Source organism: Physella acuta, unplaced genomic scaffold, assembly GCF_028476545.2.
Source record: "Physella acuta isolate Inbredline_101_S28 unplaced genomic scaffold, ASM2847654v3 ptg000322l, whole genome shotgun sequence".
Classification (NCBI taxonomy): Eukaryota; Metazoa; Mollusca; class Gastropoda; family Physidae; genus Physella; species Physella acuta.
In genome coordinates, this window is record NW_026731841.1 from 732,439 (window position 1) to 756,928 (window position 24,490).

Below are 24,490 nucleotides of genomic sequence, written 5' to 3' on the forward strand. Positions count from 1 at the left end.
TATACCTACATAATGATTACTTACATGCACCTATAAGTATATAATTAGTATATGTTTATAAATGCATACATATTCTATCATACTTAAATACACACAGACAACATTAATGCACTCATACACAGAAATGTAACTACATTCATCCATGCATGATAAGATAGTTATACACATCTTCACGTGAACACTCATTCAACTACAGATGTGACGTAAATATGAACTGTTGATTCACATTTATTTACAAAACAACCTACATCACAGGTATGCTAAAAACACACGGCAACAAAAACATCACAAAAATACAAATGATTAAACATTCGACAACGCTAACAACATTTTTCAAGTTAAACGTGTTATTTCGAATCCTTCAACGGGGAACAACCCAATATTTTTTAAACGGCTGAAACCAGCATGAGTTGTCTTACTTATTTCTGTCACTTGCCATTACAGTTTGTAATTTGATATTTTTTACAAATGAAAGCTTTAACAATTCCTTCAGGTTACAGATTACATACATATTTTTTAACGTTTAGTGTTAAATAGTTTTTAACATTTATTTTTTCATTCAATAAAAGGAGTTAATCAGAGCTCAATGATTCACTTTAAAATAAGAACTCCTAGCTAAAAGAAATGATGTCATTCATCATTCTGGAAATGGAAGGGGGTCGCTTATTTTAGACCTCCACACAACGAATAAGGGGGGGGGGGGGGCAGGAACAATCGACTTTTGTTGACGCGGGTGGGGGGTGGGGGCTATGTAAACCTACAAAAGTTGAATCAAACACAGAAATAATTGGGACTTGTGCTGTACTTACATTTTTAAAACAATCGAAAAAGTTAAACCCGCGTATAAAATCTATACAATAAAGAGCTACAGTTATCACATTTTTATCTAACATCTATACAATAACATTTTAACTAAAAAAAAAGGCTGAAAGGGTGAATAAATCACAGCATTTAGACCGGGGTCATCTGTAAATCACGTGACACTGTTTAACAATGTTTTTTCCTCTCCCCATCTTCACAATAAAGCAAATACCTAAACCCCCAAACTGACATCACGCTTCAGCCTAGCCCCCCCCCCCCCCCCCCCCACCTTACACACTACACATTTGTGAATTAGAAATTCGGAAGTAGGTTTTAGAAGAAATTTCTGGAGGGGGGGGGGGGGGGAAGTATGTCGTTTTTTTTTTGGGGGGGGGGAGGGAGTTAACATTCCAGATTGTTTTTGTAGACGCCATAAATGGATGATTACTAAAGTAAACAATGTTTCAAATATCTACTTTAGTTCCATGTTTCTCAAGGCCTCAGCCCGACGGGTTGAGGTCAGACCCCGTTTGTTGAGTGATAGTACAAGCAGCATAGGAGTCTGGGTCATGTAATTATACCAAGGTTGTACATCAGTTGTACATCAGTTGTACCGTACATCAGTTGTACATCAGTTGTACATCAGTTGTACATCAGTTGTACATCAGTCGTACATCAGTCGTACATCAGTCGTACATCAGTCGTACATCAGTCGTACATCAGTCGTACATCAGTTGTACATCAGTTGTACATCAGTCGTACATCAGTTGTACATCAGTTGTACATCAGTTATACATCAGTTGTACATCAGTCGTACATCAGTCGTACACCCATGCATTCGTTGTAAACTTGTGGGTAAGGTTTTTAATTTATTTTTTAAGTGATCTATTTAACTAACAAACAACTATTAGTTTACGGAGGATAATTCTGTTTTTAAAAAGCAATCAGCTATAACATGAATCATTTATAATCATCAATAATTGAACAATACCCAGTTGTCGATACATTGAAACAACGCGCACGAGAAACCCAAGAGAAATGTAAACTCCCAGTGGCTTCCCCTGTTTCCTGGTTACCACTGGATCATCAGGGGAGAGAAGAAAAAATCGTGTCACAACCCGGAAGTAAGATCAGAGCTCGATACATTACGTCTGCTAGGCTTTTAATAAACCTCGTTCAAAAATCATAATAACACGACACGTTACATTTCTTTCACGGGGGAAAAAAACAGGATTCGGAGCAAGGTTTTTTTATGTGGAGTTTGTTTTTTGGTTTTTGTGGATTTTTTTCTGGTAGTTTGTTAGGTGATGTTTGATGATTTAAGATGAAGATGTTTTTACACGATGATCTGCGGATTAAGATTTTAAGGATGATGAGTCGTTTAAATGATTTTAGGTCCAGATTTCAGTATCGCGTTTTTTAGTTGTCTGCTGTTTGTGTTTGTTGATCTGTGTAAAATGTTATAGACTGCTGGTTCCGCTTTGAATTAGATGTCCTGGTGCCTTCGATAAAGTGCCATGAATGATATTTTGGTTGAACTTCGTGCGATTCACTTTTTCAGTCGGCTTGGTGTGACCTGGGGGAGGGTGGGGGAGGGGCCCTCCTTGGGGTGGTGGGGTCCGTCAAATGTACTGGCAGAAGTCCTGAAGGGACATTTAATTATTTCATGGGTGCTGTTGTTGAGATACCTAATTAGGGGGCTGTATAGACGCACTCTGCGTTTCCTGCACTTCGTTACCACACTGTCCTGTCCATCTCCATTTCCTGCCGTCCACACACTGCCCTCCATCTACTGCCCTCCATCTACTGCCCCCCATCTACTGCCCTCCATCTAATCCCCTCCATCTACTGCCCTCCATCTACTGCCCTCCATCTACTGCCCTCCATCTACTGCCCTCCATCTACTGCCCTCCATCTACTGCCCTCCATCTACTGCCCTCCATCTACTGCCCTCCATCTACTGCCCCCCATCTACTGCCCCCCATCTACTGCCCTCCATCTAATCCCCTCCATCTACTGCCCTCCATCCACTGCCCTCCATCTACTGCCCTCCATCTACTGCCCTCCATCTACTGCCCTCCATCTACTGCCCTCCATCTACTGCCCTCTATCTACTGCCCTCCATCTACTACCCTCCATCTACTGCCCTCCATCTACTGCCCTCCATCTACTGCCCTCCATCTACTGCCCTCTACACACTGCCCTCCATCTACTGCCCTCCATCTACTGCCCTCCATCTACTGCCCTCCATCTACTGCCCTCCATCTACTGCCCTCTACTTACTGCCCTCCATCTACTGCCCTCCATCTACTGCCCTCTATCTACTGCCCTCCATCTACTGCCCTCCATCTACTGCCCTCCATCTACTGCCCTCCATCTACTGCCCTTCATCTACTGCCCTCCATCTACTGCCCTCCATCTACTGCCCTCCATCTACTGCCCTCTACTTAGTGCCCTCCATCTACTGCCCTCCATCTACTGCCCTCTACTTACTGCCCTCCATCTACTACCCTCCATCTACTGCCCTCTACTTACTGCCCTCCATCTACTACCCTCCATCTACTGCCCTCCATCTACTGCCCTCCATCTACTGCCCTCTACTTAGTGCCCTCCATCTACTGCCCTCCATCTACTGCCCTCTACTTACTGCCCTCCATCTACTACCCTCCATCTACTGCCCTCTACACGATGCCCTCCATCTACTGCCCTCCATCTACTGCCCTACATCTACTGCCCTCCATCTACTGCCCTCCATCTACTGCCCTCCATCTACTACCCTCCATCTACTGCCCTACATCTACTGCCCTACATCTACTGCCCTCCATCTACTGCCCTCCATCTACTGCCCTCTACACACTGCCCTCCATCTAATGCCCTCCATCTACTGCCCTCCATCTACTGCCCTCCATCTACTGCCCTCCATCTACTGCCCTCCATCTACTGCCCTCCATCTACTGCCCTCCATCTACTGCCCTCTACACACTGCCCTCCATCTAATGCCCTCTACACACTGCCCTCCATCTACTGCCCTCCATCTACTGCCCTCCATCTACTGCCCTCCATCTACTGCCCTCCATCTACTGCCCTCTATCTACTGCCCTCCATCTACTACCCTCCATCTACTGCCCTCCATCTACTGCCCTCCATCTACTGCCCTCCATCTACTGCCCTCCATCTACTGCCCTCCATCTACTGCCCTCCATCTACTGCCCTCCATCTACTGCCCTCTACACACTGCCCTCCATCTACTGCCCTCCATCTACTGCCCTCCATCTACTGCCCTCCATCTACTGCCCTCCATCTACTGCCCTCTACTTACTGCCCTCCATCTACTGCCCTCCATCTACTGCCCTCTACTTACTGCCCTCCATCTACTGCCCTCCATCTACTGCCCTCCATCTACTGCCCTCCATCTACTGCCCTCTACACACTGCCCTCCATCTAATGCCCTCCATCTACTGCCCTCCATCTACTGCCCTCCATCTACTGCCCTCCATCTACTGCCCTCCATCTACTGCCCTCCATCTACTGCCCTCCATCTACTGCCCTCTACACACTGCCCTCCATCTAATGCCCTCCATCTAATGCCCTCCATCTACTGCCCTCCATCTACTGCCCTCCATCTACTGCCCTCCATCTACTGCCCTCTACCAACTGCCCTCCATCTACTGCCCTCCATCTACTGCCCTCCATCTACTGCCCTCCATCTACTGCCCTCCATCTACTGCCCTCCATCTAATGCCCTCCATCTAATGCCCTCCATCTAATCCCCTCCATCTAATGCCCTCCATCTACTGCCCTCCATCTACTGCCCTCCATCTACTGCCCTCCATCTACTGCCCTCCATCTAATGCCCTCCATCTAATGCCCTCCATCTAATCCCCTCCATCTAATGCCCTCCATCTACTGCCCTCCATCTAATGCCCTCCATCTAATGCCCTCCATCTAATCCCCTCCATCTAATGCCCTCCATCTACTGCCCTCCATAAGCTGCCTTTCACGTTGCACGCGACCAGCAGATCAAATCTTTGCCATGTTGACTAAAAACATGCTCGCTAATCAACGGCTTCGGGTGTCAGTTTTTAATTTATCAATATAAAAACCTCGCTGATTCTTAAACCGTTTTTTTAATCACGAATCGTCTGTTTGAATCAAAAATTGTATTTTTAATTGTCTGTTTTACTGATCAGATGTTGTGTTTCATTGATCATTAACTACCAATAATCGATTGAGGCGAAGACATTTTTTTTAATAAGGCAATAATCTGTAAATTAAAAGATTATTTTTTTTTAAATTCCGATAATTAGCTTCATCTCCAGTGTTTCTTCCAGACTTTTTTCTCCGGGGGGGGGGGGGCACTTGAAATTTTCGGGGGGGGGGGGGGGGGGCTGTAGACTCTCTTCTGGGGGTGGGGGACACTGTTAAAAGTATATATTTTCTATATAATTTTCATTTTATTCGGAGGACGGAAGACTTTCTTCGGGGGGGGGGGGGGGGGCTCCGAAGAGATGCCTGGAAGAAACTCTGTTCATCTCTTTCATCCTAGTAAAGTTCTTCTTGAGATTAAGCGATCCAAAGGGCACATTAAGTAGACTTAATTTAGAGCTGGGTGAACTCAAGAACGTTCTACAGTCATAAGTCCAAACCGAGATCTGAACTCGAGACATCGGGCGGGCAACCAAACGCTTTTTCATCCTAGTACATTATTTTGTAAGGTCTTAAACCTAAAATCGCACCACTTAATCCAACTTTTCTAAAAAAACAAATGCCACTCATTTTTTTTTCAAAACAAACCGTTGCGCACCCAAAGTTTAATTGGAAATTTCCGATTCCGCCGCGTTTGTTTTTATTTTTCTTCGGATACTAAACGGAAAGGATTGGATTGCAGCGGTGCTGTTGACGCGATAAGGAAGTGTGTATATTTTGAGAGACCAGTGTGTGTACCTACCCAGTGACCAGCCTGCGGAGCGCGTGACGGCTTGACCAATGAATCTTGACGGTGCGCGCTAGACTGAAAGACAGCCAAACGTTGGCAATGTCTTCATGACCATGTCCGCCCCGTCGTCCAGAGTCGCATCGCCGGAAATAGCTAACTCCGCTACAAATCAAACTTCCTCTGTTGTTTCAGTAAAGAATTTTTACATTTCACTACTAGGCAATTATGTTAATTTTAACACGTTTTTTTTTTTTAAATCAGGCATTGTATTATTACCACGTAGGTCTATATGGCCCTTAAAGATATAGATCTAGTTCCAATCGTATCCGCGTTTTCCAATCTTTGTTTATAAATAAACAATACTCCTCGCCTCAGAATTAGCATCAATAGATCATTTTACTACCATCAGAATTAGTGGACTTAATCAATAGATCATTTTACGTTCTTAAGAAGAAGATCTAGTATTGTTCAATAATTTTCTAGCACGAGTATAAATATCACAACTGGCATAAAGTTGTTATGTAAAACTTATATTTATGTAATGTTATTCTAGAGCTAGCAATAAGTCAAGTGTACCAAATGTAAAAGGCTAGCAGTAAGACAATTGTACCAAGTAATCTTGACATATTTATACTTTAAATTAGCATTACATTTTTAAAATCAACTACTCAAACAATTCTCTGAATGCTTAGCGACCGTACACTTATTCTGAGAACTTGTTTATCCTGTTATTATGTTGTGTAATGTGTGGTGGAGGTTCGACAGCAATGTCATTTAATTTTGTGGGGAAACCGGGTTTTTTGTCGTGTTGGAGTCTATACATAAATGTGATTGCTTTTATGTTTTAAAGATGTTTGTACAAATCTGTGATCTAGTGTCTGTGTATGGGGAGGGGGGGGGGGGTAGAAGGAGGTGGGGTGGTTTGTTTGATCACCGTTTCATAATATGAGGGTAAAAGTGGGTATACTGGCTGTGTTAAAGTAATATGGTAAGTATGTATATTGGCTGTGCTAATTAATATGTACACGATTCCGTACTTGCTGTGTTATTAAAGTAATATGTTAAGTATGTATATTGGCTGTGCTAATTAATATGTACACGATTCCGTACTTGCTGTGTTATTAAAGTAATATGTTAAGTATGTATATTGGCTGTGCTAATTAATATGTACACGATTCCGTACTTGCTGTGTTATTAAAGTAATATGTTAAGTATGTATATTGGCTGTGCTAATTAATATGTACACGATTCCGTACTTGCTGTGTTATTAAAGTAATATGTTAAGTATGTATATTGGCTGTGCTAAGTAATATGTACACGATTCCGTCTTGACTTCAAGATGTCGTCTCTTGTTTCTTTTATACCTGTCACCCTGGCGAGGCCGTTCCCAACCCCACCACACCCCATCCACCTCTCCCTACAACAGCCCTAAGAAAGCCTCGAAACCCTATGTACCTCGCGAAACCTTCTGTACCTCGCGAAATCTTGTGTACCACGCGTTTCAACCAGTGCTATGGTAACCAACGGCCTCATGTGGTAAACCCATTGCATGAAGACAAGCACTCAAACAAGCACAAGTGGTTTAAAAATGTATAACGCCCACCAAACCCTCGCAGTCATCCGACTAAGCTCCTATCCATTTCACCATCTTTAGTTTGACACAACCCCTCCATTTGTCCAATTAATTAATTAGATATCTACACGATTGGTCAGAGATTAGCACCCAAGATTTGGGAGAACTTTTCTTCTCCCGGATGTATTTGTAATGGGTTTTTTTTAATGTATCTATAACAATCTCCACTTCACGATCTATTTGTACTAGACAACTGGTAAGAAAATAGTTGCATTTGGTCATTACCATTGCTACAATTAGACATTCAAACAGTTGAAAGAGGATATTAGAAGAGCTACATTTAGTCATTCAGTTCAGCTTGTAGATGTAATGGTAAGGGGGGCTTGAGGCATTTTAGTCCAGCTGTAGTTGTAGTAGCTGGTATGGATGATGCAGCAGCTGATGGTATGGATGATGTAGTAGCTGATGGTATGGATGATGTAGCAGCTGGTGGTATGGATGATGTAGCAGCTGGTGGTATGGATGATGTAGCAGCTGGTGGTATGGATGATGTAGCAGCTGGTAACATAGATGATGTAGCAGCTGGTGGTATGGATGATGTAGCAGCTGATGGTATGGATGATGTAGCAGCTGATGGTATGGATGATGTAGCAGCTGGTGGTATGGATGATGTAGTAGCTAGTGGTATGGATGATGTAGCAGCTGGTGGTATGGATGATGTAGCAGCTGGTGGTATGGATGATGTAGTAGCTGGTGGTATGGATGATGTAGCAGCTAGTGGTATGGATGATGTAGTAGCTAGTGGTATGGATGATGTAGCACCTGATGGTATGGATGATGTGATGCTGCAGCTGGTGGTATGGATGATGTAGCAGCTGGTGGTATGGATGATGTAGCAGCTGATGGTATGGATGATGTAGCACCTGATGGTATGGATGATGCTGCAGCTGGTGGTATGGATGATGTAGCAGCTGGTGGTATGGATGATGTAGCAGCTGGTGGTATGGATGATGTAGTAGCTGGTGGTATGGATGATGTAGCAGCTAGTGGTATGGATGATGTAGTAGCTAGTGGTATGGATGATGTAGCACCTGATGGTATGGATGATGCTGCAGCTGGTGGTATGGATGATGTAGTAGCTGGTGGTATGGATGATGTAGCAGCTAGTGGTATGGATGATGTAGTAGCTAGTGGTATGGATGATGTAGCACCTGATGGTATGGATGATGTAGCAGCTGATGGTATGGATGATGTAGTAGCTGGTGGTATGGATGATGTAGCAGCTAGTGGTATGGATGATGTAGCAGCTGGTGGTATGGATGATGCTGCAGCCTATGGTATGAGGGTGAGTACTGACGTGTGTCCCTGTGTCCCCAGATGAGCGCGGCCACTGCAGCCCATCGGCCCGCCCCAGCAGCCAACAGGCCCGTGCCGGCACCTCACTCCGACGTTAGGATGCGGAACAACGCCAAACCCGAACACCAGTCAGACTCAGCCACCCAGGGCGGGGGCACGCCCCCTGCCTCCCCTGGACAGGAGCCCGTCAGGACCTCAAGGGGGTGCTGCTTTTGCTGGTCAGTGCTTGATGTGTCTGTTTGATGTGTTTCTCTCAGTGCTTGATGTGCCTCTCTCAGTGCTTGCTGTGTCTCTACTAGATTTGTCTCTGTTTGCTGTGTCTCTCACAGTGCTTGCTGTGTCTCTACTAGATGTGTCTCTGTTTGATGTGTCTCTCTCAGTGCTTGCTTTGTCTCTACTAGATGTGTCTCTGCTTGATGTGTCTGCTTGATGTGTCTCTCTCAGTGCTTGCTTTGTCTCTACTAGATTTGTCTCTGTTTGCTGTGTCTCTGCTTGATGTGTCTATACTTGCCGTGTCTCTACTTGCCGTGTCTCTACTTGCTGTGTCTCTGCTTGCTGTGTCACTGCTTGATGTGTCTCTTTCAGCGCTTTCTATTGTAACATGGGGCCTGTCATTGCATGAAAAAACACACAGAACATTAGACACATAAACACACATAGGGATACACTGTCACATACAGACTGATGTTTGTATGTATGTATATATATAAATATAAATATATAAATATATAAATATATAAATATATAAATATATATATATATATATATATATATATATATATATATATATATATATATATATATATATAAACACACACACACACACATATATATATATATATATATATATATATATATATATATATATATATATATATATATATATATAGGCCTATATATATTTATATATATATATATATATATATATATATATAAAATATGCCTATATATAAAAATATAAACACAAACATGTATATACATTCAATATAGACAGTTCTGTACGTGTGTGTGTGTATGTGTGTGTGTGTGTGTCACTTCATCTGAAGATGTGAATTGACCCTACTGAGGTCACAGAGCTTGTAATTAGTCTGAGAATCACGCTGACCTACATTTTCCCCTGGCGCATCGATCCATCGATCTACAGATCTGCTTTCTTTGATTGGCCGTAAAGACAAACATGAGCCCCCGCCCCCCCCCCCCCCCCTCCCGCTTGCCGCCATTTTCTTTTGATGATGGACAGATAGAAACAAATTGCTTCCTCATAGCTAACGGTGTGAGCCACATAAGGGATACCGAACCCCACATCAGTATCTAACGTATTACAGTGATACCGAAACCCACATCAGTATCTAACGTATTACAGTAATACCGAACCCCACATCAGTATGTAACCTATTACAGTGATACCGAACCCCACATCAGTATCTAACGTATTACAGCGGTACCGAACCCCACATCAGAAGTTCTAAATAATTCAAGCGCGATTAGATTTGGTCAAGCATCAAGTGTTGTGGAAAAGATAACAGCCATGAATGGTTGAATAATTTTTTTTATAAACCTGTCCTATTCAGTGTTGTTTTAGTTCAAGTCATTAGTTATCCTTCTATTTAGTTGACCACACAACCTCTGAACACAACCATACAACCTCTCTCCACACAACTACACAACCTCTGAACACAACCACACAACCTCTGCACACAACCACACAACCTCTGAACACAACCATACAACCTCTGGACACAACCATACAACCTCTCTCCACACAACCACACAACCTCTCTCCACACAACCACACATCCACACAACCTCTCTCCACACAACCACACAACCTCTCTCCACACAACTACACAACCTCTGCACACAACCATACAACCTCTTAACACAACCACACAACCTCTCTCCACACAACCACACAACCTCTGTCCACACAAAATCTACCCTGAGATCACAAAATATATATACTACTGCATCTGTCAGTTTGATGTCGTGTCAGTATTATCATTGTGAAGTGCCAACAACATGTAAATTCTGCCTGTAACTGCTGTCAACTGCCACATCCCAAAAGATGGACGACATAGAAACTGCGACAAACGAAAGAAAAATTCCGTGTTGGCTTTTTTTTTTTTACTTGACACATCTTTGATGGGGTCGTTGAACAAAAATGGATTTTCCGCGAAGCTGCTTCCAACAACAAAAATGGATTTTTGTATTCCGCGAAGCTAGGACCAGCAAAAATTGATGGAATAGATTGGTATCGATTTTTGTAGACAGACACGGCAGCGCTGAGAATGACATGACAAAAAATTCAACCTGACATGACAACAAGTACAGATTGATATGGCTACATACTGAGAGTGACATGACAACAAATTCAATCTGGCATGACAACAAGTACAGATTGATATGGCTACATAGTGAGAGTGACATGACAAGTTCAGACGGACCTGACACTAGAGGGAAAGTGATATGACACTAGAGGGAAAGTGATATGACACTAGAGGGAAAGTGAAATGACACTAGAGGGAAAGTGATATGACACTAGAGGGAAAGTGATATGACACTAGAGGGACAGTGAAATGACACTACAGTGAAAGTGACATGACAATAGAGTGAAAGTGACGTGACACTAGAGGGAAAGTGACGTGACACTAGAGGGAAAGTGACGTGACACTAGAGGGAAAGTGACCTGACACTAGAGGGAAAGTGACATGACTGACAATAGAATGAGAGTGACGTGACAATAGAGTGAGACCTACGGGACACTAGCTTGTCACCTTGTGTTGGGGAAGGGACATATGTCAAATCTAAACATGAAGAAATTCAGTTCCATACATCATGCAGGAAATGTTTTGTGGGAAAAACCCGCATTGTCGGCCTCGTCCGTAGGAAGTATGCCGGCCGTAGGAAGTGAACTAATGACTAATCTATACGTAGGAAATTAAACAAAGCAGCCTCTATTGATTTTTTTCTGATCGCCACTTAGGAGATCGATTCTCGATGGTCACAGAAAAAAGCTCAGATTTCAAGTACTGGAGCAGTTCAGACAGACAACAGACAGACATAGACAGACAACAGACAGAAAGACACAAGCCTGTGTTGCTACCTGGAACTCCCGGCACTGCTAGCTGCGGGTCAAGAATGTCCCATCAGTGCTAGCTGAATGGGCCCAGAATATCATGTCAGTGCTAGCAATGGTTCCAGAATATCATGTCAGTGCTACCAATGGACCCAAAATATCATGTCAGTGCTGCCAATGGACCCAAAATATCATGTCAGTGCTACCAATGGACCCAAAATATCATGTCAGTGCTACCAATGGTTCCAGAATATCATGTCAGTGCTACCAATGGACCCAAAATATCATGTCAGTGCTACCAATGGTTCCAGAATATCATGTCAGTGCTACCAATGGACCCAAAATATCATGTCAGTGCTACCAATGGACCCAAAATATCATGTCAGTGCTGCCAATGGACCCAAAATATCATGTCAGTGCTACCAATGGACCCAAAATATCATGTCAGTGCTACCAATGGTTCCAGAATATCATGTCAGTGCTACCAATGGACCCAAAATATCATGTCAGTGCTACCAATGGTTCCAGAATATCATGTCAGTGCTACCAATGGTTCCAGAATATCATGTCAGTGCTAGCAATGGTTCCAGAATATCATGTCAGTGCTACCAATGGACCCAAAATATCATGTCAGTGCTACCAATGGTTCCAGAATATCATGTCGGTGCTGCCAATGGTCCCAGAATATCATGTCAGTGCTGCTAATGGTCCCAGAATATCATGTCAGTGCTAGCTGAATGTCTGTCAATAGACCCAGAATATCATGTCAGTGCTACCAAAAGGCCCAAAATATCATGTCGGTACCTGCTTACCTGCTGGCATCAATGAACTCGTTAACCTCAGTCCGCTATGACGTCAGAAGACATGGCGTTCTCCTGGTTTCCGGTTTTGGTTTCACAACGTCCCACAAGACGCCGCCCATCTCTGTCTGTGGGCAGACAACCGGTGCCTGGTCGGTTCCATTGTGTTCACGGCGTGACCCCTGACCCCACGTCACCTGGCTCGTCTGATGGTCCAGGTAGCTTCAGACATTTTCTCACCTGTGTGTTGTGTAATCTCCCACGTGCGGCCGTCTGCAGGGTGCCACCAACCGCTGCCTTTGAATCAGAGAAATCTGGCAGCGATGCCATTTGCCTGTTGCCAGAGATTGTTCCGATTGTTTTTCTCCAAAGGCGAGGCCAAGTTTTTAATCAAGCCTTGTTGATAAATGGAAGAACCAAACCACGATACACAACTGGCTGGTGCGCCATGGCTTAGACGTGTTGATAAGCATGTTAAACACAAGATCGAATGATTGGTGGAGTAGATCTTTCATAAGTAGATCTTTCCGTTTTCATGATGAAATAGATCTTTTAGTTTTCTGATGAAGTAGATCTTTTGTTTTCTGGTGAAATAGATCTTTCGGTTTTCTGGTGAAGTAGATCTTTCATAAGTAGATCTTTTAGTTTTCTAGTGAAATAGATCTTTCACAAGTAGATCTTTTAGTTTTCTGGTGAAATAGATCTTTCATAAGTAGATCTTTTAGTTTTCTAGTGAAATAGATCTTTCACAAGTAGATCTTTTAGTTTTCTGGTGAAATAGATCTTTCATAAGTAGATCTTTTAGTTTTCTGGTGAAATAGATCTTTCATAAATAGATCTTTCAGTTTTCTGGTGAAGTAGATCTTTCAGTTTTCCTGCACGCATATGTAAAAGAGGGTGAGCTGGCTTTTGCTTGAGCTTTGCCTAGTGTGTAAGTGACTTACAACCCACCTGAACATAACTCGGCGCATCTTACGTCTTGCTCACTGTGCACAGTTACCCAATGAAAACTACGCACACTAAGGTACAGTGCCTACACAAATGGTACATGATACTGTGTGTTCTGCTCAAAAAACCTAATCTATAAGGAAAATGTGAGATCGATATGAGAACATTTCTATCGGACTTGTTGGCTTTACCTAGAAGTCTGTGGTTCCAGTCGAATCAAACAACCGCGCATTCCGGAAGCTGACATCTATTTATAGCACACAATAAACCAGGAAAACTTGGACTAGAAATATTTCACTGTGTAGGGCTTTTTTTCGGAACAATATTTCATCTGATGGCTTGACTGTAGCTTCAGCTCAGAACAAGAGTACGTCTCTACAGTAGACAGGCGTTCAATGGGAAGGGGTCAAACCAGTGACGTCACTAGAACTCAAACCACAGAAAGTAGCGGGCTTCCCCTGGGATCCCACACCACACCACATCCACTTGCACCACATCCGCACCACATCCACAACACATCACATCTCACACCACATCCCACACCACATCCTACACAATACCTCACACCACACTCACACCACACTCACACTACATCACACACCACATGCCTCACCACATTCCACATCCACACCACACCCACACCACATCCACACAACATCCCACACCACATCCCATAACACATCCCACACCACATCCACACCACATCCACACCACATCCACACCACATCCCCCACCACATCCCACACCACATCCACACCACAGCCACACCACAGCCACACAACATCCCACACCACATCCACACCACATCCTACACCACATCCACACCACACCCACACCACATCCACACCACATCACATACCAGACCCACACCCACACCCACACCACATCCACACCACATCCACACCACATCCACACCACACCCACACCACATCCCACACCACACCCACACCACATCCACACCACACCCACACCACATCCACACCACATCCACACCACACCACATCCCACACCACACCCACACCACACCCACACCACATCCACACCACATCCACACCACATCCACATCCCACACCACACCCACACCACATCCACACCACATCCACACCACACCACATCCCACACCACACCCACACCACATCCACACCACACCACACCACATCCCACACCACACCCACACCACATCCACACCACATCCACACCACACCCACACCACATCACATACCAGACCCACACCCACACCCACGCCACACCCACGCCACACCTACACCACACCCACACCACACCCACACCACATCCACACCACACCCACACCACATCCACACCACATCCACACCACACCCACACCACATTCACACCACATCCACACCACATCCACACCACATCCCCCACAACAGCCCACACCACATCCACACCACATCGTACACCACATCCCACATCCACACCACATCCCACACCACATCCACACCACATCCCACACCACACTCACACCACACCACATCCACACCACATCCCACACCACACTATACCCACTTACACCACATACCACACCACACCCACACCACACTCACACCACACCACATCCACACCACATCCACCTACACACCCACACCACACCTCACACACACCACACATACACCTTACACACCAAATCTATACTACTCAAACCACACTCACAGTACACCCCACACTTACACCACACCCCACACCTACCACACAGCACACACCGCATCCCCCCCCCCACACACACACATTGTATTTGCAATAACCGACAATGATTGGCCCATCCCTAAATGATGGAATAATTTCTCAGCGCCCAGTGTTTATGTGTAAACCTAGTTCTCTCTCATTAAGGATCAAATCTCCAATAATCTCCCTTCCTTGGCCCTCCCAAAGACGGGCACGGACCCTGGCTATTGGCCTGTATTTGAGGAACTCGCTTCTTTTTTCTCGTTATTTCAGATGACGCCACTTCTTATTTTTGTCTCATTTCTTATTCTGAACAACTCACTCCTCCCCGTTTTCATTGCGCTTTATCTCACGCCTACAATTTGATAGGAAGTTTCGATTGCTGGAATAAACGCGGATATACAGGCTGAGCTTTACGTCATTGGGGGTGGGTGATACGGTTTTTGTAGTGCTTCTGGGTGGGAGGCACTATGGTAGTGCTCAGCGCTAGATGGCCACTATGTCAGTACCCATCAGTAGATGGCCACTATGTCAGTACCCAGTAGATGGCCACTATGGCAGTACCCATCAGTAGATGGCCACTATGTCAGTACCCAGTAGATGGCCACTATGTCAGTACCCAGTAGATGGCCACTATGTCAGTACCCAGTAGATGGCCACTATGTCAGTACCCAGTAGATGGCCACTATAGCAGTACCCAGTAGATGGCCACTATGTCAGAACCCATTAGATGGCCACTATGGCAGTACCCATTAGATGGCCACTATGTCAGAACCCATTAGATGGCCACTATGAGAATGTACCCATCAGTAGCTGGCCACTATGAGAATGTATCCACCGGGTTCACAGGTCAGGCTTGAAATGAAGCAGAAAACTAATTACCACCACGTCATTTTTTCACGCAACGAGCCAGCGACAACAAGCAGGGGCGATAACTGTGTCCTGGAGGGGACATAACCCTCAGAGATGAGTTCATCCTCCCTGCTGGAGCCAATCGATCCTGTGTAGAACGGCAGCCGGTGGGAGGGTGGGGGAGGGGGATGCCAGCCGGAATACCAGAAGAACCCCCCCCTCCTCCCTCCCCTACGTCGGCTCCTGTCTCACCGTCCCCCGCCCCCATTAGGCTTAATAGTAGGAATGAATGAATGAAAGTGCCCCAAGAATGTTGCGGTCTGCGCATGCGTCGTGTCGCTTCCTATTTTCATGGTGCCGTGATTATCGACGTCTGCCAGCCCTGCCGCTCACCCTCCGCTCCCACTCGCCGCCGCGCTGCTGAGCGTGAGCGAGAGCCATGCTAACGGCCGCTGGTACGTGCTTACAGGGAGAGAATCGATTTCTGTCTTCAACAAATACTTCTTGTCGTTGCCTAATTTATTTGGCTGTGATTCCTCCATTTGGCTGCCGACTGTTTAGCTATTCCATCAGGAAAATGTCCGACAACTAGCTGCTGCTTACACCCGTCTGTTGGAGGTTGTTGTCGCGTTGTGGATGTTGGGGGAGGTACCACAAGTCTCCTCCGTCAACCGGCCATATTCGCTGATCAGGGTGTATTGATATCTGGACTTTGGACTGTCCACCCCGACACTGTACCTCGTCGCCTCCACCTCCTGAAAGATCTGGATTATTCGACATTTTCTTGCTTCACACGTCAACCCAGTGTCGTTTGTTTCCGTCAACATTTCTTCGATAGATTTCCAAACCGTTGGATGAGGTTTGTGTGAATCTTGCAGTGCCGTGTGTTGGATAGATTCCTTCTAGCCTTCCGCTGTGGTAGCCTACGGTGGGTAGCCAACAGCTGTAGAGCGGCTGTCTGTGTGTTGTGGTGCCAGCCTCCATGGATCAATGTGCTGGTGCTAGGTGCTAGAGGTGTTATCCACCATCCACCTGCTATCCACCTGTGTGGATCCGGCTGGGTGTGCTCGAACAATCCGTGTCACGTAGGATGTTAATGAAGTGGAGAAACATGTTTAAATGGTTGGTTTCTTATGTCATCTGGATGTCAGTGCCTCGTCTCTGTGTCATCTGGATGTCAGCCATATACTCTGTGTCATATTGATGTCATTCCGTTTTCTCTGTGTCATCTGGATGTCATTCCGTTTTCTCTGTGTCATCTGGATGTCATTCCGTTTTCTCTGTGTCATCTGGATGTCATTCCGTTTTCTCTGTGTCATCTGGATGTCATTCCGTTTTCTGTGTTATCATGTCATCCCGTCCTCTCTAAGTCAGTGTGTTATCATTCTCTCTATTACCTTTTGATCTCCACGTCTCTGAGTCCTTACCTTTGCCATCTTTATGTCCTGGTTGTGTTCTGGCTATGATAACTGATATTTTCTTTCTTGATCCAAGTTCCTGTTCAATATTGACCCACATCACTCTTCCAATTACTGACCCACATCACTCTTCCAATTACTGACCTACATCACTCTCCCAATTTCTGACCCTTTCCACTCTCCCAATTACTGACTGACCAACATCACTCTCCCAATTACTGACTGACCCACATCACTCTCCCAATTACTGACTGACCCACACCACTCTCCCAATTACTGACTGACCCACATCACTCTCCCAATTACTGACCCACATCACTATCCCAATTACTGACTGACCAACATCACTCTCCCAATTACTGACTGACCCACATCACTCTCCCAATTACTGACCCACATCACTCTCCCAATTACTGACTGACCCACATCACTCTCCCAATTACTGACTGACCCACATCACTCTCCCAATTACTGACCCACATCACTCTCCCAATTACTGACTGACCCACATCACTCTCCCAATTACTGACCCACATCACTCTCCCAATTACTGACTGACCCACATCACTCTCCCAATTACTGACCCACATCACTCTCCCAATTACTGACCCACATCACTCTCCCAATTACTGACCCACATCACTATCCCAATTACTGACCTACATCACTCTCCCAATTACTGACCCACATCACTCTCCCAATTACTGACTGACCAACATCACTCTCCCAATTACTGACCCACATCACTCTCCCAATTACTGACTGACCCACATCACTCTCCCAATTACTGACCCACATCACTCTCCCAATTACTGACTGACCCACATCACTCTCCCAATTACTGACTGACCCACATCACTCTCCCAATTACTGACCCACATCACTCTCCCAATTACTGACTGACCCACATCACTCTCCCAATTACTGACCCACATCACTCTCCCAATTACTGACTGACCCACATCACTCTCCCAATTACTGACCCACATCACTCTCCCAATTACTGACCCACATCACTCTCCCAATTACTGACCCACATCACTCTCCCAATTACTGACTGACCCACATCACTCTCCCAATTACTGACTGACCCACATCACTCTCCCAATTACTTACTGACCCACATCACTCTCCCAATTACTGACTGACCCACATCACTATCCCAATTACTGACCTACATCACTCTCCCAATTACTGACCCACATCACTCTCCCAATTACTGACTGACCAACATCACTCTCCCAATTACTGACCCACATCACTCTCCCAATTACTGACTGACCCACATCACTTTCCCAATTACTGACCCACATCACTCTCCCAATTACTGACTGACCCACATCACTCTCCCAATTACTGACTGACCCACATCACTCTCCCAATTACTGACCCACATCACTCTCCCAATTAATGACCCACATCACTCTCCCAATTACTGACTGACCCACATCACTCTCCCAATTACTGACTGACCCACATCACTCTCCCAATTACTGACTGACCCACATCACTCTCCCAATTACTGACTGACCCACATCACTCTCCCAATTACTGACTGACCCACATCACTCTCCCAATTACTGACTGACCCACATCACTCTCCCAATTACTGACTGACCCACATCACTCTCCCAATTACTGACCCACATCACTCTCCCAATTACTGACCCACATCACTCTCCCAATTAATGACCCACATCACTCTCCCAATTACTGACTGACCCACATCACTCTCCCAATTAATGACCCACATCACTCTCCCAATTACTGACTGACCCACATCACTCTCCCAATTACTGACTGACCCACATCACTCTCCCAATTACTGACTGACCCACATCACTCTCCCAATTACTGACTGACCCACATCACTCTCCCAATTACTGACTGACCCACATCACTCTCCCAATTACTGACCCACATCACTCTCCCAATTACTAACTGACCCACATCACTCTCCCAATTACTGACTGACCCACATCACTCTCCCAATTACTGACCCACATCACTCTCCCAATTACTGACCTACATCACTCTCCCAATTACTGACCCACATCACTCTCCCAATTACTGACCCACATCACTATCCCAATTACTGACTGACCCACATCACTCTCCCAATTACTGACCCACATCACTATCCCAATTACTGACTGACCCACATGACTCTCCCAATTACTGACCTACATCACTCTCCCAATTACTGACTGACCCACATCACTCTCCCAATTACTGACTGACCCACATCACTCTCCCAATTACTGACCCACATCACTCTCCCAATTACTGACTGACCCACATCACTCTCCCAATTACTGACCCACATCACTCTCCCAATTACTGACTGACCCACATCACTCTCCCAATTACTGACTGACCCACATCACTCTCCCAATTACTGACCCACATCACTCTTCCAATTACTGACTGACCCACACCACTCTCCCAATTACTGACCCACATCACTCTCCCAATTACTGACTGACCCACACCACTCTCCCAATTACTGACCCACATCACTCTCCCAATTACTGACCCACATCACTCTCCCAATTACTGACTGACCCACATCACTCTCCCAATTACTGACTGACCCACATCACTCTTCCAATTACTGACTGACCCACATCACTCTCCCAATTACTGACTGACCCACATCACTATCCCAAATACTGACCCACATCACTCTCCCAATTACTAACCCACACCACTCTCCCAATTACTGACCCACATCACTCTCCCAATTACTGACTGAACCACATCACTCTCCCAATTACTGACTGACCCACATCACTCTCCCAATTAATGACCCACATCACTCTCCCAATTACTGACCCACATCACTCTCCCAATTACTGACTGACCCACATCACTCTCCCAATTACTGACTGACCCACATCACTCTCCCAATTACTGACTGACCCACATCACTCTCCCAATTACTGACTGACCCACATCACTCTCCCAATTACTGACTGACCTACATCACTCTCCCAATTACTGACCCACATCACTCTCCCAATTACTGACCCACATCACTCTCCCAATTACTGACCCACATCACTCTCCCAATTACTGACCCACATCACTCTCCCAATTACTGACTGACCCACATCACTCTCCCAATTACTGACCCACATCACTCTCCCAATTACTAACCCACACCACTCTCCCAATTACTGACCCACATCACTCTCCCGATTACTGACTGACCCACATCACTCTCCCAATTACTGACTGACCCACATCACTCTCCCAATTAATGACCCACATCACTCTCCCAATTACTGACCCACATCACTCTCCCAATTACTGACCCACATCACTATCCCAATTACTGACTGACCCACATCACTCTCCCAATTACTGACTGACCCACATCACTCTCCCAATTACTGACTGACCCACATCACTCTCCCAATTACTGACCCACATCACTCTCCCAATTACTGACCCACATCACTCTCCCAATTACTGACCCACATCACTATCCCAATTACTGACTGACCAACATCACTCTCCCAATTACTGACTGACCCACATCACTCTCCCAATTAATGACCCACATCACTCTCCCAATTACTGACTGACCAACATCACTCTCCCAATTACTGACTGACCCACATCACTCTCCCAATTACTGACCCACATCACTCTCCCAATTACTGACTGACCAACATCACTATCCCAATTACTGACTGACCAACATCACTCTCCCAATTACTGACTGACCCACATCACTCTCCCAATTAATGACCCACATCACTCTCCCAATTACTGACTGACCAACATCACTCTCCCAATTACTGACTGACCCACATCACTCTCCCAATTACTGACCCACATCACTCTCCCAATTACTGACTGACCAACATCACTCTCCCAATTACTGACTGACCCACATCACTCTCCCAATTACTGACTGACCCACATCACTCTCCCAATTAATGACCCACATCACTCTCCCAATTACTGACCCACAGCACTCTCCCAATTACTGACTGACCCACATCACTCTCCCAATTACTGACCCACATGACTCTCCCAATTACTGACTGACCCACATCACTCTCCCAATTACTGACTGACCCACATCACTCTCCCAATTACTGACCCACATCACTCTCCCAATTACTGACTGACCCACATCACTCTCCCAATTACTGACCCACATCACTCTCCCAATTACTGACTGACCCACATCACTCTCCCAATTACTGACCCACATCACTCTCCCAATTACTGACTGACCCACATCACTCTCCCAATTACTGACCCACATCACTCTCCCAATTACTGACTGACCCACATCACTCTCCCAATTACTGACTGACCCACATCACTCTCCCAATTACTGACTGACCCACATCACTCTCCCAATTACTGACTGACCTACATCACTCTCCCAATTACTGACTGACCCACATCACTCTCCCAATTAATGACCCACATCACTCTCCCAATTACTGACCCACATCACTCTCCCAATTACTGACCCACATCACTCTCCCAATTACTGACCCACATCACTCTCCCAATTACTGAATGACCCACATCACTCTCCCAATTACTGACTGACCCACATCACTCTCTCAATTACTGACCCACATCACTCTCCCAATTACTGACTGACCCACATCACTCTCCCAATTACTGACCCACATCACTCTCCCAATTACTGACTGACCCACATCACTCTCCCAATTACTGACTGACCCACATCACTCTCCCAATTACTGACTGACCCACATCACTCTCCCAATTACTGACTGACCCACATCACTCTCCCAATTACTGACTGACCCACATCACTCTCCCAATTACTGACTGACCCACATCACTCTCCCAATTACTGACCCACATCACTCTCCCAATTACTGACCCACATCACTCTCCCAATTACTGACTGACCCACATCACTCTCCCAATTACTGACTGACCCACACCACTCTCCCAATTACTGACTGACCCACATCACTCTCCCAATTACTGACTGACCCACATCACTCTCCCAATTACTGACCCACATCACTCTCCCAATTACTGACTGACCCACATCACTCTCCCAATTACTGACTGACCCACAGCACTCTCCCAATTACTGACCCACATCACTCTCCCAATTACTGACCCACATCACTCTCCCAATTACTGACTGACCCACATCATTCTCCCAATTACTGACCCACACCACTCTCCCAATTACTGACCCACATCACTCTCCCAATTACTGACTGACCCACATCACTCTCCCAATTACTGACTGACCCACATCACTCTCCCAATTACTGACTGACCCACATCACTATCCCAAATACTCGCTCTCACATCATATCCCATCCACTGATATATTTTTCTCTATCCCAACCACTATTTTATCCTAGTAAGTGTTGAGATATCCCCAAAGCATTTCGTCTTTACTTCAAGTTCACACGCGTTTTTTTTTTATATTTATATAATAAATTATTTGTTTTGGTTAATTTTCTAATTAACTTTCACTGTATCGAAAACCTTTTAGCCTGGCCAATACCGTAGCTAATACTATAATAGTTACAAACGGTTTCAATCTTTTAACAAATTGAGCTCTTCCATACTCTAAACCTGTCATCTAAGCTGTCAATCTTTAAACCTGTCATTTAGAATCTGTCATGCTCTAAACCTATCATCTAAGACCTGTCATGCTCCAAAAGTATGTAGAACCGCGTCGTAGGTAGTACCAGGACGTAGGTAGGACCAGGACGTAGGTAGGACCAGGACGTAGGTAGGACCAGGACGTAGGTAGGACCAGGACGTAGGTAGTACCAGGACGTAGGTAGGACCAGGACGTAGGTAGGACCAGGACGTAGGTAGGACCAGAACGTAGGTAGGACCAGGTTTTAGATAAGACCAGAATGTAGGACGTTCATGAATGTAGGCAGGATCTTGACGTAAAGTGGTGCTACCATAAAACCTCATCCATAAAGAGCCGGTACAGGCAACTTAATGTACGAAAATGAGGTTACTCAAGCCGTTTCTATCTGGTCTATCTGTATTCCCCACCCACCCCACCTCTTACCTCACGGGTGTCTCCTCAAATACCTTCAATAATGATGGCTGGAGGGGGGGGGGGTGTCTTAGCCCTATAAACATTGGTAGGCAAAATATCGGAATCAAAATTGCCCTATCAAAAGTCTATCAGTCATTTCTACATCGTAGGTGTTTATTTTTTATATATAAATTGGTTTCAAGTGTGTGAGCACAGAACAACGTGGGCGCTGTGGGTTTCTTTAAAACTAACACATCTAGTCTGTTTCAACAACGTATGCTTAACCAACACACTACCTTTAAAACTAACACACCACCTCTATAAAACTAGCACACCACCTTTAAAACTAACACACTACCTTTAAAACTAACACACCACTTCTATAAAACTAACACACCACCTATAAAACTAACACACCACCTATAAAACTAACACACCACCTCTATAAAACTAACACACCACATCTATAAAACTAACACACCACATCTATAAAACTAACACACTACCGCTATAAAGTTAACACACCACCTTTATAAAATTAACACACCACCTATGAAACTATCTCTATAAAACTAACACACCACCTATAAATCTAACACACCACCTATAAAACTAACACACCACCTCTATAAAACTAACACACCACCTATAAAACTAACACACCACCTCTATAAAACTAACACACCACCTATAAAACTAACACACCACCTATAAAACTAACACACCACCTATAAAACACTCCGAATGTAGGTCATGTGCCTCAGTCCCGCTAGGTGGGCGTGTCCGAGCCACAGTCTTCGGCTAACCACTGTGTTAAACCCTAACCTGAGCAATCATTAACGGTTAACCACTGTGTTTAGCCCTAACCTGAGCTATCATTAACAAAGTCTTGATCTACTCACCGGGTGATTGTCTAGCGGTCTCTGGTGTGGTAGCAATAGCTTTCTCAGATCAGCATTTGTTCTCTCAGATAGAGGGGTGGGGGTGGGGGAGGGTGGGGTGGGGAGATACAAATCGTG

General features: G+C 45.2%; 1 protein-coding gene across 3 annotated transcripts in view; it reads left to right on the top strand.

The window, feature by feature from the left end:
- LOC131940568 (regulator of G-protein signaling rgs-2) overlaps nt 1-24,490 on the top strand; it is a 104,534-nt gene that overhangs the window by 53,093 nt on the left and 26,951 nt on the right. For 2 of the 3 annotated variants that reach the window (XM_059299261.1, XM_059299260.1), the window contains one exon: nt 8,688-8,884. In XM_059299261.1, the coding sequence (XP_059155244.1) occupies nt 8,688-8,884 (197 nt within the window). Of the gene's footprint in view, nt 1-5,682; nt 5,929-8,687; nt 8,885-24,490 lie in introns of those variants that run through there. The other variant, XM_059299258.1, reaches the window with a different exon arrangement.